This window comes from Adiantum capillus-veneris, chromosome 8 (assembly GCF_014529385.1).
Source record: "Adiantum capillus-veneris isolate H3 chromosome 8, ASM1452938v2, whole genome shotgun sequence".
Taxonomy (NCBI): domain Eukaryota; kingdom Viridiplantae; phylum Streptophyta; class Polypodiopsida; order Polypodiales; family Pteridaceae; genus Adiantum; species Adiantum capillus-veneris.
The window spans coordinates 32,425,350-32,440,147 of record NC_140938.1 but is presented as its reverse complement, the minus strand read 5'-3'; the positions used below and the strand labels follow the sequence as shown (position 1 = coordinate 32,440,147).

The 14,798-nt window shown below is 44.5% G+C and overlaps 1 protein-coding gene and 1 pseudogene across 1 annotated transcript; both read right to left on the bottom strand.

The window, feature by feature from the left end:
* Window positions 1–363: 363 nt before the first annotated feature.
* LOC147451922 (uncharacterized) lies at window positions 364–11,937 on the bottom strand (annotated as a pseudogene).
* LOC147451921 (uncharacterized) lies at window positions 11,504–13,200 on the bottom strand. Its single transcript, XM_086517801.1, has 4 exons — window positions 12,374–13,200; window positions 12,123–12,188; window positions 11,935–12,051; window positions 11,504–11,858 (listed from the first exon to the last, which is right to left on the bottom strand). Exons 1-3 carry the CDS (start codon window positions 12,623–12,625, stop codon window positions 12,022–12,024), a joined length of 348 nt encoding a protein of 115 aa, XP_086373927.1. The 5' UTR covers window positions 12,626–13,200; the 3' UTR covers window positions 11,504–11,858; window positions 11,935–12,021.
* Between the last annotated feature and the right edge of the window lie 1,598 nt (window positions 13,201–14,798).

Below are 14,798 nucleotides of genomic sequence, written 5' to 3'. Positions count from 1 at the left end.
AACTGTTGTCAATAGCTTAATTGCTCTCTCTTTTGAAAGTATTGTCGATGCTATCTAACTAGGTGTTATGCTTTTTGTTGCTCTCTCCACCCAAGCACTCTTGTAATTCTCATTAGGAATCAACTCTAATGAAATGCTCACTATGTTCATGCTAATTTCCGCTACACATAAGATTTTAGGCCATTAAATGTTACAGTGTACATTTGTGAGCAAGGGCAAAAAAACGTTCAAAAGACGGCTGTGGCTGGATTTAGGAACAAAAAGGAGCATCTTCTGCAGACAACATACAGGCATGTAACATGGTTCTTAGAATTCAGCTTGCGAGATATTACATATCCGAGTACGAGTTCAAGACATGACATATCACATATCCGCCCTGCTGATCGCATTTGACAACCTACATATTATAGCATTTAGTTTGTTTAGCTGGATCTCAAGTTGTCCGATTTCTTTCTGGAACGCATAAATTTGCTCTTCTAGTTTGACAACTTGGACATTAGTAATATTCACAGCGTAACTGTCTATATTATCCTTCAAGCTACGCACAACATCAAGGAGATCTGACCGCAAAGAATCATGGCCAGTGCTATCGTCGCCCGCCTGGAATTGGAGCTGATCTCTTGAGACAGCTAATTCCAGTGTTGGAAGATTTCAGCTACTAGTGTAGGAAGATTTCAGACAGCAGACTGGACAGGAATCAGAGACTAGACTGGAATTTGGATACTGAAATAAGAATCAAACTTATGTACTGAAATAAGGTTCAGTTTCAGATTCAGATTCAGAAGACTGGACGAGAAGTAAGTATAACTGGAATATATGCCATGATTGGGATTACAGATCAAGATTACAGCGATTTACAGAGAGAAAGTACAGCCGACAATAGTGCCAATGATCCTCAAGTACAAGTATAGCCAAGGCACTAACCCAAATGATAATAATTGCCAACCCAATTACAATGTAATGGGCCCTATTTATACACTTCGGGTTTACAGTAATAATAACCATAGTAACTACTAAGTAATTCGCTGCCCATCTTCTAAGAAGACAGTGAACTATCTAGCCGTCTACATCCTTCCCTTCTTTCTTGAATTTTGGCAAGATTCCAAAATTTCTGAAAAATTCCCCTGTCTGATTCTGACGTGAGACTGAAAAATCCATCGTCTGGTTCTGATGTTGGGATTCCGGCTTGACCATTGACGGAATGGCCATACAAAGATTGTGAGTAGGCAGCTGAAAAGGCCAAGGATTGCGAGAGGCAGCTGAAAAGGCCAAGGTGGAGCTCTCACCAGGCCAAGGTGGAGCTGTCATCTCCACCTGCCTGCGGAGGAGAAAAGTCGCCACTGAATTCTGAGATGGAACTACCCAGTATCCTTCCATTGGACCGTCTTTCGTTTGCCTTTTGACCTGGAGGGTACCTGAGAAGTCCCAGTACCAGCATTCTCCTTTTGAATCAGTCGATAAATGGCCTCCTGCTCAAGCTGATCCCGCCGGTTGGTGGTCATCTCTACTTCATAAGGCGTGAGGGAATGATAGGTTTTGGTGTCAGGATCATAGAGTGTACGTCTGCCCTTGCTCAGTCTGGTTTTGGCCAGCTTATGACAATACGAAGCAGTATGGATCCATCCTTCTGGAAGAGGCTGATTAGTTTTGACTCGAGCTTCGAAAAGAATCTCAGTCATCTCCCTGTACTGTGGTGCCAGACTTGGCTTTCAATGTCTTTTTTAGGCAATTTAGAAGATTCGACCGTAAGTTGTAGCAACTGATTAGTAATCCTGGTCAGTCCTGTGACTTGAATCTTCCACTGGCCCATACATAGCTGGATCCTATGCATCTCCTCTTTCATTGCCTGAATGTCATTGATTTGGGGAGCATCATTGAACAGCGTCTGCCAAGTCTTCCATTCCACAGTTGATCGCTCATACCAATCCTGAAGCTCATGAGTGATTTTGAAGTATGTGAGACGATCCATTGGTTCTGGATGTTGAGGATACAGCGCTGGAAAGAATCTTGGTAGCTCTGTTTCTCTTGCTGGAACAGCATACAAGAGAAGTGGAGAATCAGGCACAAATTCTAAGAAATTGAGAATAGCCTGGTTCTCCTGCTGCATCATCTTTCTAGTGATTCTCACTAGCTGGAACAGTGTTCGGAGAGCAGTTGCCTGTGCTCTGACTGACATTCTTGTATGAGGTCCTTTGCTAGTGGCTGTCTGGTCCTCAAGAATGGCTTTGACTCTCTGATCCAAAACACCTATGACAGTTTGCATTTGCACCAAAACTGCCTTGAGTTGTACCCTAACATCCTTCATACATCGGTAAGTTGGTTTGTTACCCAGCAGAAGTTCCAGTTCTAGGGCTAGGGAGAGACAATCTGCAGTAGACTGCCTTTTCCAGTGCGGGTTTGCCACTCTTTCATCAGCATTGAGTATCCATTCAGGAACTCGTTCCAGCAACAGCTGGACTGTACGAGGATGCGCAGGTAGACGGCAAGCTTCTTTATCATGGAAAGCTGCTGATTTCCAATGTTCTACCATTTCCTTGGCTCCCACATATAGTCTTTGAAATCTTTCCAAATCAGACAAGAGATCATCATCTTCCAGATACTGTCTGGTTATGGAGGCTTGTTGATGTCTCAATTTCCTATTCAGGGTAATGAGCTGCAGTGAATGTTGATGATCAAAAATTGGTCCCTCATCCTGCACTTTCATTTTCCCTTTAACATCCCTGCTGAGGTGGGACTGATCTGCTGGCTGATTCCCAGTGTGACTGGGCTGCTGCTCTTCATTCTGCTGGTTACCCGACTGGTGCCCTTCTTCCTGTCCTTCCTGCTGGCCCTCATTCTGGCCTGGCTGGTCTGGCTGTGAGACTGGCCTCAGTTGGCCCCGTCCCCACAGTACCAGGTCCTGGAGGTGGAGATGGTGGTGGGGCATCATCATCATCCTTTGTATGCCCAGCTTCTTGATCATCCTCCTCTTGATCATCTTCATCTTCCTGGTCCTCTTCTTCCTCATCCGGAGAAGTCTGCTGCTCTTATATAGCTTGATTCATCAGAGCATTATTATACTCAGTCACCTTGTCCTGCAAATCACTCTGCATACTTTCCATCAAGGACTTTAAATTCTCTAGATTGAAAACAACATTGCCGGATGGATTTAAAATTTCAACCAAGCTGTTATAGATGTATCTTTCAGTCAAAGAGGCCTTCAGAGCGGTATGGCGCATTAACAGGTTTTTGAATTCCGCCCGCTTCATCCTGAGCATTGTTTCAGCCCGCTCTGCAGCTCTCAGTGCTTCATTTCGTTGATTTTTGATGATCATTATTTCAGACTCAGCCTTAGCTAACTTTTTGTTTAGCAACTCATTAGTCCTTTCTGAATGAGCTTCCAGTACCCTATGTTGTATGGTCTGCTCTTCCCGGGCTTTCTGGAGCTTTTCAATCTGATCTTGTGCCTCTATCAAATCAGCTTTGAGCTTTTTCACTTCATCTTCTGATCCAGCAGCCTCCATCAGTTGTCCCATACAACTGACAATGGTATTCCAAGAAGACTGTATGAGGAATGAACATCTGTCTCTTGACTGTGGTTGGATGAGAATCAGTAGGCTCATATATTGCCACTGGAGCTATGTAGGGTAAAGTTTCATAATCAGCTTTGCTTAGCAGAAGATGCCCTTTCAATTGTTTAGTCTGCATTTGCTGCAACTTGTCGTGTTTTACCAGTTGCAGAATGTTTCCAGTATTTGAAGTAGGAACTCCACCTGGTAGAGTTGAGGAAACTGGAGCTTTCCCTTTGTCCAGTTGGCTCTTGCCTTTGTCCCCTGACTGGTCTGCTATCTTCTCAGAAGTGGCTAGCTTGGCCTGATCTTTCCCAGAACCAGTAGCAACTGCAGTTTTTGCTACTGACTGGTTAGGCAAGGCCTTCTGAGCAGATTGCTGCTCTGTTTGGCTCACTATAGCTTTCTTAGTGTTTACTGTCTTGACCTGGCTTTCTATCTGCTTCAAAAACTCACTACTCTTTGTCAGTGTAGTCTTTGGCTTTTTTGAACTGCCAGCCTGTTCTGCAGTTGCTTTTCTTTTCAGGTTTGTTGAAATAGTTTGACTGTCCGTTTCTTCATCGTCGGAGGACAGCTCAATGTTCTTCGGCTCAGAAATTGGCTTCTCACTCCAAACCTTCTCTACCTGCTCATTATCATCTGCTGCAGTAGCCCAATACAGGAATTGCCAAACATACCAGGCTTTGAAAACATTTTGAGAATTTAGCTTGGCAGTTTGCTGGAGTACATTGTGCGAGAGAATTTGACAAAGATTAATAGGAACCTGTGGATCCAATATCTTGCCAACAACATAGCAAACAGTTTTTCGGATACATACGTTGTGTTGTTTTTAAGGCTTACTACTTCGGCTACAAACCTGTAAGCAGTGGAAGCTTCCAGTTCTGCTACTGGAACTCCTTGAGCACTTGCCTTGCGCTTTCATTTAGCAGTTTCATCCTCCTTCAGAGCTATACTTATCTGCTGTGCAGTTGCCACAGAAGGTTTGGGCTCATTGGGCATTCGGAATGCAAATGCTATGGCTTCTGGTGTCATTGACACCTTCCTACCATTTACCATGGCACTGCCATCTTCAACGTTGAAAGAATCAAGAACTTGCTTGATGATGTCTGCGTCAAAAGCAATTCTTGTAGCTTGCAACACAACGCAAAGATCCCAGAGTTGTAGCAGAGTCATTGCTTGATCAGTGAATACATAACGCTAGATTTTACTGTACGGCATAATGGGAAGGCTTGCCTTTGCAGCAGCAACTATGGCCTGGGTTTCCTCAAGAGACTTCTGCATCTTCTTTGAGCGTTTCCTTCTACCCATACACTGTGAGGACGATGATGATGAAACAGGCGAAGGAGAAGATGACTTACTTGTCGTGTCGAAGCCGTTCCCTGGTGTCGCTAGCAAGGCTAGCTGACAATCAACTGTCTCTTCAGAGTCGAGGTTTGCGACTGTAGCAAAGAAACCTCGGAGCTTGGTGATTGCGAATGGTTAACAGGAGGAAAGAGTCGCGCAGGGGATTTATGAGGAAAAATGCTAACTCTCCTGACTGTTATACGTGTTCGCGCCATAAAAGCTCCACCACTCGCCGCTCCTAGACTTGTGTGCGTCGCTGCTGTTGTGGCAGACATGCATTGGACAAGAATGCGACCCATCCTTGAAAAATTACTACTGACGTGCCATTTGACCGTTGGGCGCTTAAAAATTGGAAAGTGTGTCCCCACTGATACTGGACTAATTTCCAGTCTGGCTCTACCATACTGGTACTGATTCTAAGGTCAGCCTGATCTTGTTCTTCTGGTACTGGTTCTGAAGTTGGAACTGGTTGCACATGAAAAAGTCCAAAAATGTCTGATTCTGGTATCTCTTGATCAGCAAGTTCCAGTTCCTTAGTACCTTGTTCTGGCCCAGTTTCTCTGGTCTCTGAATAATAAAGCTTGATCTTTGCCCCATTATATACTCCTGGCAACAACAATCCAGATAAATCTTTCAGCCTGACTGTGCCATTGGAGAAGACTCAGTCTACCTCAAATGGTCCTGCCCAGGCAATCTTCAGGTTTGGCTTCTTTGGACCCAGTCTAGACTGATATAGGAGCACCAAGTCTCCTCTCTGGAATTCTCAAACTTTTATTCGGCGATCATGCCAGTGCTTCCTTCGTTGTTGAACAATTTCTTGTTCCAACATAGTCCTTTGCCTGAGTTCATCTAATTGCATCAGTTCATCTAGCCTCTTTTTAAGATTATGGTTGAAGTCTAACCCATACTTCACAGCCATTCTCAGACTGGGGATCACAAACTCCATAGGAACCACAACTTCAGTACCACACACCATTCTAAATGGTGTCATTCCAGTAGTCACCTTATAAGCTGTCCTATAAGCCCATAGAGCAATCTGAAGTTTCAAATTCCACTGGTTTGGTTTCTTTTGCACCACCTTAGTGAGAATAGTCTTTATTGTCTTATTGCTACTTTCAGCCTATCCATTGCATCTGGGATAGTAAGGAGTAGATTTCCGATGCTTGACTGAAAGAATATCCAATAGGATTTCCATAGTGTCATTGATAAAATGTGTTCCTTGATCGGTCATAATCTCTATTGGACATCCATATCGACAGACAATATTCTCAAATAGAAACCTTGCAGTTGACTTGGCTGTGTTGTCAGGAAGAGCCTTAGCCTCAACCCACTTGGTAACATAACAAGTAGCCATTACTATGTACTTGTTCTTCTTGGGAGTAACCTTCTTAAAAGGTCCCATAAAATCTAATCCCCATTTCATGAATACTCCCAGTGGTTGTACTGGCATCAAGGGAGTCATATCTGCAGCTGTTGGTCGACCCATTCTATCGCATATGTCACAAGTTTTACAAAAACTTCTGACATCAGTAATCAGTGTTTGCCACCACAGACTAGCTTGCAGAATCTTCTTATAGGTTACTTCGTTGGAAAAGTGTCCACCAGATTCACCATTATGCGCTCCTGAAATTACTTGCATTCTTCCTTCCATAGGGACACATCGTCGAAGTATACCATCAACACCCAATCGATAAAGTAATCCTCCTATGATAGTAAATTTCAGGCTTTTTATGATCAGAGCTTTCTTCTGATTCTGCTTCCAATCCTCTGGAAAGGCACCTTGGGAAAGGAATTGATAAATATCATACCATTTAGGATCCACTGATTCTTCTGCTTCTAACTGAAATAAATCAGCATCCACTGGTTCATCTCTCAAGGGTGATTCTGAATATCCTTCAGTACTTCTTGACAGAAAATCAACTCCACAATGGTTTCGGCCAGGCTTATGGAAAATTCTGAATTCAAATTCCATAAGGAACATCATCCATCTTATCAGCCTGCCTTGAATAATGACTTTGTTAATTAGAAACAGAAGAGCTTGATGGTCCACATAAAAATGGAATAACTTTCCCAACAGGTAACGCCTGAACTTTGTAGCGCTAAAAACCATTCCAAGGGCTTCTCTCTCAGTAGTCGTATAGCCTTGTTCAGCCTGACTGAATCTGCGACTAGCAAAATAAACCGGATAGTCTGTTCTTCCATCTGGCTGAGCTAATATTGCCCCCATTGCCAATCCCGAAGCATCGACATGTACGTGGAAAATAATATCCCAATTTGGTTGCCTAAGGATTGGTTTACTGGTAATGGCTTTTTTCAGATTTTGGAAACTCTCCTCACATTCAGTAGTCCAGTTGAACTTACTGGTCTTCTTTGTAAGCTCATATAGTGGCACTGCTTGAGAAGCAAACTTATGTACAAATCTTCTATAGAAATTCACATAACCCAAGAAAGAACTCAACTCTGAAGCAGTTATGGGTGCTTTAGCTTGCTGAACACACTGTATTTTGTCATTGGCCATCTCTATTCCATTGCGGGAAACCACATGTTCCAGTAGCTGTCCTTTCCAGACTAGAAAAATAGATTTGAATGGATTCAAACAAATCCTCTTCTCCTGACAACGTTTGAAAACCATTTCTAGGAATAGAAGGTGTTGTTCCTCATCTGAATAGACAGTGAAGTCATCCATAAAAATGGCGAGGAATCGATGAAGAAATTCATTAAACATCTCCATCATACACCGCTGAAAGGTAGCTGGTGCATTGCACAGGCCAAAAGTCATCACCAGATACATGAAAGCTCCCCACTCAGTGATGAAAGTGGTCTTGGCTCTATCTTCAAGAGTGATTTGTAACTGGTTATAGCCGCTATAACCATCCATGAAGCTATACATCTCATATTCTACGATCTCATCAAGCAGCATATCAGTAAAAGGCAAGGGAAATGGATCCTTAATAGTTTGGGCATTTAGTTTCCTATAGTCGACACAAACTCTCAATTTTCCATTCTTCTTGGGGATGACGACTATGGGAAATAGCCAATCACTGCTTGCCACTTCCGTAATGAACCCAACCTTGAGAAGATTATCGATCTCCTCCTTGACCTTCTTTGCATAGTTGGGGTTCATCCGGTATCTTTGCAATCGTACTGGCCTAGCATCCGGTTTCAGTGGTATTCGGTGCTGATAGACTTCAGGATCTACTCCCTTCCTATCTGTATGTTCCCAAGCAAACACATCTTTATAGTTCTGGAACATTTTCCGTGCCTTTTCCTTCATTGCTGGGTTGAGGTGCTTGTTAACCTTCATCATTCTAGGATTTTCCTTTGATCCTAGGTTCCACTCTTCTACTTCCTGGTCGTCTGGAAGCAACTAGTTTGGTCCGCCTCCTTTTTGTTTGGTCGATTCTTCCGCGTAATCCCAGGATGGTCCTTCGTTTCTGAATCAATATTCTGATCCAGTGGGTACTCTTCAGAACATACTGGTTCCTCTACTATACCAGTATCAGCTGGTTCCACCATCCTTCCAGTTAGCTGAACTGTTCTTTCCCCTGTATTGACTTCAGTAAACTGATCAGGGAATTATCTCTTCTGCTTGTCAGCCTGCTCTTTGTTCAACAAAATTGCATTCAAGTCAATTTCTGCCAAAGGGAATATGTTCATAGCCACTAGCATTCGCTCGATCTTCTTGGCTCTGTACTTCTGACACAACTCCTTCGGTCTCAGTTCCTTTTTCAAGCTCCTGGTATTGTTGGTCTGGATTTGGATTCTGCCACTGGCCCCTTCTATGGTCAAAGTTTGGTTTGCATAGTCATGAACAGCATGTGCTGTTCTCAACCATGGGCGCCCTAGTAGCATCCCATATGCTCCCTGCACATCCAAGACTAGGAAACTGGTTTTGAATTTCTCCCTCCCAACTCTTATCTGCATGTTTTCAATCATACTCGTCGCTTGTACGACTCTATGATCTGCCATCCGTACTTTGAATGGTGCTGGTTTCTTATTGGTGATACCCATTCTTTGCTGAAGATGGGCTCCCATTATGTTGACTCCTGCCCCTCCATCCAGGATAACGCTTGAGAGAGGTTTCCACTGCTTCCTGACCTTGTAGTCTACCTGAATAAGTGGAACTTCATCATCTCGGACAGCCGTCAGGTCCACTGTTCCAGCCTCTGTCTCAGCTTTCCTGCGTCGTCTGATAAAGTTGGCCACCTCGGACAAGGTTTTTCTTATATCCTCCAGCTCTACAGTCAGCTTCTGAATTCTATCACAAATTTTCACATGAATTTCTTCTCTCTCTTGGTCAGACTGATTGTCAGAGTTTGAAGAACTGGTATCTTCACACTGCCATTCTTCTCTTGCAGTGCTTTCACTCTTTCCATCCACTCCCATTTCATCAGCTAGTCCATGTATCACAGCCAACATGGTCTCGGTCATGGCCGGTACTGACTGATCTTTATCAGTCGATTGGCCTGGTATCCTCTGAATGACTCTAGCTACGGAACTTTCTGGCTGCTCTGGAAGCTTCTTAGCTAAATCCTCCGTGATTTTAGCTGCTAGTTTCCTCTGCTCTTGCCACTCATCTACCACCTTCTCTTTACCTTTGGCCTTCCAAACTTCCCTTTGTTGAGCCCACTTGCTGCTGTTAGGATTGACTGGTGCTTCCGAAGTGTCTGGGATTTCTTCAATGACTACTCCATTGCTCCTGGTAACTACCCTGACTGGGACTGACTCTGGTGCCTTAGCCTCAGTAGTAGTCGTTACAGGTGCATCTGGACATTGGGCTGCAAAATGACTATACTTCCCACAAGTATAGCAATTCATGCTTCTGTTCTGGAAATTGCCTCTTCCTCTGCCTCTGCCCATTCCTGGTTGGTATCTGCCACGTCCCTGACCAGTACCACTGGTACCTGGTCTCTCCTCTTGAGCTACCTTGATTGGTTCTACCTTCACTGGTTCAGTGTAGGCAACCACTGACAGATATTTTCCTTTATTCAAGTGGTGAATTCTGATGCCACAATTATTCCATGGGTGACCAAAGGCCTTGCAGTAGGTACATTGTGGACATTAAGTGGAGATATGGTCCTTGGATTTGCATCTTGAACACCAAGTCTCCATCTTTCGAACTGGCTGTCTTGTGTGGCTAATTTCAACAATCTGCCTAACCATCTCTTCAATTTTCTTGGTCCAGGATCCCTTCTTTGATTTCTCCTTTTCTCGTTCATTAGAACTACTCTCAGAGCTACTGGACATCTCACTGGAATCAGAAGTTTCAGTAGTAGAACTATTGCTACTGGTCCTTCGCTTCTTGTGGCTCTTTTCCTTCTTAGCATGCTGTTCCAGTTTTAATGCCCTTTGGACCAGATCATTGAACTTCTTGGTAGGGGCTGGTACCTCTTGCTCCCTAAGCTTCTGAACCCATTCAGGAACCATGCCCTCAATCTCTTCTCCGATGGCGGTTCTTGCAACTACCTGGTTAGCTCCTTGATCTTTTCCACATAACTGCGGACTGACAAATTTCTCTGTTTGATCTTATCTAATTCACAGAGAATATCTTCGTCCCCTCTATTGTCGGAATATTCCAACTGAAGGCCTTGAGCAATTTGTTATATGATCTGAGCTGGCATGCAGGGTAATGGTAATACCATTTCCTCGCTGCCTCCTTTAAGGTTTGTGGAAAATATTCCCCCCAATCATCTTCATCAATCTTTTTTAGTTCAACATACTGCTCGAAAGCTTGTATGTGAACATCTGGATCATCCTTTCCCCCCCCCTTGAATATTGGAAAGGAAATCTTCAGGGAAGCTGTGTAATAATTCCGATTACTACTAATCCTGCCACTTCTCCTCTTGGATTTAGAATGACGCTTGGGAGCCTTCTTGCAATTGTCAGTGTCAGCATCCCAATCAATCTCTGTCTCTGTTTCAGTGTCAGTGTCTTCTCTGGTTTGTCTGCTAGAAGTACGGTGACTTCCCTTACTGCCCTTGGTATCCTCATCTTTCTGCCGAGACCAAGAACTCTTGGAACTCTTTGCCTTCCGTGCTTCCCGTTCTGCCTGTCGGCGTCGAGAATGACTGGAGTGCTGTGAGTCCTGCGCCTCATCAGCTTGACTATGCTCCTCCTGAGCCTTTGTGTCAGTCATCTTCTCTTGCTTGGGGTCAGACTCTCTTCCTGACTCCTCAGGAATGGGGTCAACACGAATGGTGGATTTTCGACCACGATTGGATTTTGGTGCCATTGCTGAAAACTTCGAACTGGGAGAAGAGTATGTCTGTCAACGAGCTTCAGCTCGAGCCACCGTGATCGCCAAAATGGAATTGGAGCTGATCTCTTGAGACAACTAATTCCAGTGTTGGAAGATTCCAGCTACTAGTGTAGGAAGATTTCAGACAGCAAACTGAACAGGAATCAGAGACTAAACTGGAATTTGGATACTGAAATAAGAATCAGACTTATGTATTGAAATAAAGTTCAGTTTCAGATTCAGATTCAGAAGACTGGACGAGAAGTAAGTATAACTGGAATATATGCCATGATTGGGATTACAGATCAAGATTACAACAAATATGATTTACAGAGAGAAAGTACAACCGACAATACTGCCAATGATCCTCAAGTACAAGTATAGCGAAGACGCTAACCTAAATGATAATAATTGCCAACCCGATTACAATGTAATGGGCCCTATTTATACACTTCGGGTTTACTGTAGTAATTACCATAGTAACTACTAAGTAATTCGCTGCCCATCTTCTAAGAAGACGTTCCCACACAGTGAACTATCCAGCCGTCTGCATCGTTCCCACATAGTGAACTATCCAGCCGTCTACATCGCCCACCAGCTCCCTCAAAACTGTTATCAATATATCATGCATCCTGTCAAGACGCTCATCTTCAACACCAGCAAGAGAGTCTTCCGGTTGTGTGTCATCCAGTCCTAGTAGCTACTCCTCATCATGCTGCTCCATCTTCCTACAACAAACACAAAATCATACAATCAATTGGATTATTTGCAAACAGAATAAAACAAAACAAGAGTTGACACTACCACTAAGCAACTGTCATGACATCAGTGCGATGCACCAACGGAATAAATTCATCGCCTATTTGTGCATCATCGATTTCAGCATCAAAATCATGATTGCCAATACTTGCTGGCGACGGGCTGCAAAAGATTGTTTCTCACATGAATCATGTCAAAATCCAATTGCTCTATGCAAATGCAAAATTGCATACCTTTATCTTTCTTGCCAACGAGATAGGAACCAATCCGCCCGTGGATGGGTTGTGTACATCTCTTTGCTAACAAAAATGCTAACAACGTTTTGGTAGGTTGTGCTAGATGGGTAAATCATGCATCTCCAAAGCAATTTTATTTTTCCTATTTCCATTCCCTGTCCCTGATGTGGAGTAATCCACGAAGATGATGGATAATACTTTCTTGTCTTCAACATCCTATGTAGCGTTGACAAGAAATCATTTCCTACCGGATGGCGGAGTTTGAATTTCCAAAACATGAGTGCCCTATCAAAAATGTTGATTGGTGTCAAGCAAACTCTATTCTTGAGCTCATCAGCTCCATAGAAGCTATACAATTCTACACCCTTGTTAACATCTGCAACAGTGACATTATGCATAACTTTCCTAAAGTGCACCTCATCTTGTTCTTTCAAGCAATACCCAACCATGCCCTCAAATGTATGCATTTTGTGTTGTTTCAAACCCCGGCACAAAACCATGCCCCCTATTGGATTCACTTTGTCCCAACCCAAGTATGCTTTGATTTTCTTGTTAACAACAATTAGCGACGTTGCCCACAATCACACAACCATTTGAAAATGAAGGTGTAGTGCAGTCCCTCCCCTCTCCAATGCGCATACACCAGCTAGGCTTTCATTCTCAAGGAATGACTTCATGCATGCCAAGAGCGACGCATCAATATCGTCACCACCGACAGAAACAGTCACGCTTATTTCCATGACTCTACTCGTCGGTCGACAAGCATTGACATTCTGCCGCCTTGAATCCTCTACCTTCCTTGCTCTTTTTTTCTTCGGGGCAACATCTTCATCCACAGGACCTCTAGCTCTAGCTTGAGTTTTCAAGCTTGGCATGATTACTACCTGCAGGCAATATAGAGCCCTCCACCTCAACCATATACTGACAGAGACAGCACTATGCTTCGATGACAGCATCCCCATTACATCGCAACAAAAACGAGATTGCCTCTCTCTCTCTCTCTCTCTCTCTCTCTCCCACACACACACACACACACATAGACACACCCACCCAACCAGAGCAGTGCATCACAAGTGCTTACCTCTCTTTGTTCTAACTCTTTCTGAGCGACAGGAAGTCACGGACAGCTGCTCCTCTGCGTCTGTCAGCACAGCACACGAAGCTTTTTGTGGCAGCAACACTCTCCCTACGTGGGCCAGACAATGAACCCGCAGTCGCGCGCAGCTCAGAACACTTCTCTGTCTTGCTGACCGCAGCGGACTACAGCCTTGATAGAAAATAAAGACGCCAGGTCCTGTCGTAATTATCCCATCTAGGACGAACGTGTCCAGCCTCGCGCCACATCGACCCCGCTCCTGCCCGACATCTGCCACCTCCAACCTGCTCGCTAACAAGTTTAGCCTCTAAACAACAACGCATCTTCACAGATTCCCCTAAATCAGCCCGTTATCAGAAATGGGCACGACCTACTACTACTACTACTACTACTACTGGCACAACTAATTTGAAAACCCATATTAAAGAGAAGCCCTGTGAATATTCTAACCCTTCTCCCCCCTTGCTCCACTGCTCCTGTGTCGCGCTTCCACGATCGCTCGACTTGCCTCAACCCCTCTGCAAGCTGCCCCTTCTCGTCCACACGCCCCTTACCTCCTCATCCCTTTGCTGAGCCTACGCTTCGAGAGCCTACGCGCACAGAGAGAGAGAGAGAGAGAGAGAGAGAGAGAGAGAGAGAGAGCTGCCTGTTTGCAGGCCAGCCCCTCGCCTCACCCACACATATGCACACACACAGAAGGAGAGGGTGAGATGGGATGTCTTCTCATCCGCAACACACAGGCGTTGAGTGCGCACGCGCGCGCGTGTGTGTGTGTGTGTGTGAGAGAGAGAGAGAGAGAGAGAGAGAGAGGTGCTATGCTGCAGGCTCTTCGACGAGAGAGGTCGCCCTTCAGGTTTTGCTGCAGGCTCAACAAACTGACCTCGAGTGCATGTGCAAAGAGAGGGATAAGAACAGCCGTCACCCTTGGCAAAAGTAGAGAGAGAGAGAGAGAGAAAGAGAGAGAGACTCCATGTAGCCGTGCACCCACCCAAGTCCTTCCGGGCATGCGGCACGTGGCTCGCTTCCCTCGCCGCGACCACTTCCATTTCAAGCATCATCTGGAGATTCCGTCTTTTTGCGACTTTTGTAGAATTGACCATGCATATTCACTAGGTAGCGCAAAGAAACTCTAAAGAGAAGAAAAACGCCAAAAGAAAGATAGAAGAAAGGTGATGAATAATGTGTCAATGTAGACTTGTCCACTTTTTGGCCTTGCAAAGGCTTAGGGCGGGTTCACAGGGGGGTGACGGAAGTAGCACCCTAAAAGTGCAGCTTTCAAGCGGAAGGCTTGTGGAACGGGCTATTCCTCTTACCTTATGTTCATACGGGGACGACGGCAATCGAAGACAAAACTCAAAAAAACATTTCATAAAACTTGTATCAAACCATTGTAAAATAAAAGATGGGAAAGAAAAGATGTCATGCATGCACGGAGTGCCAACGCTATGGGTGGAAGTTGGTTTGGGTGAGGGGGGGGGGTGGGTCGGAAGAAAAATGCTGAAAAGTCTTCTGTCACGTGGTAGCTCCTTTCTGCTCTTTTGTTGCACCATGTGAACGCTCCAAGCCAAATGCGCGAG

Bases quoted from the DNA above. Each gene is read 5' to 3' on its own strand.
- LOC147451921 (XM_086517801.1), bottom strand. From the start codon at position 12,625: ATGGTTTTGTGCCGGGGTTTGAAACAACACAAAATGCATACATTTGAG. The intron at 12,189-12,373 runs GTAGGAAATGAT...CATTTTTGTTAG, and splicing joins AATTCAAACTCCGCCATCCG to CAAAGAGATGTACACAACCC. The intron at 12,052-12,122 runs GTATGCAATTTT...AATCTTTTGCAG, and splicing joins CGTTGGCAAGAAAGATAAAG to CCCGTCGCCAGCAAGTATTG.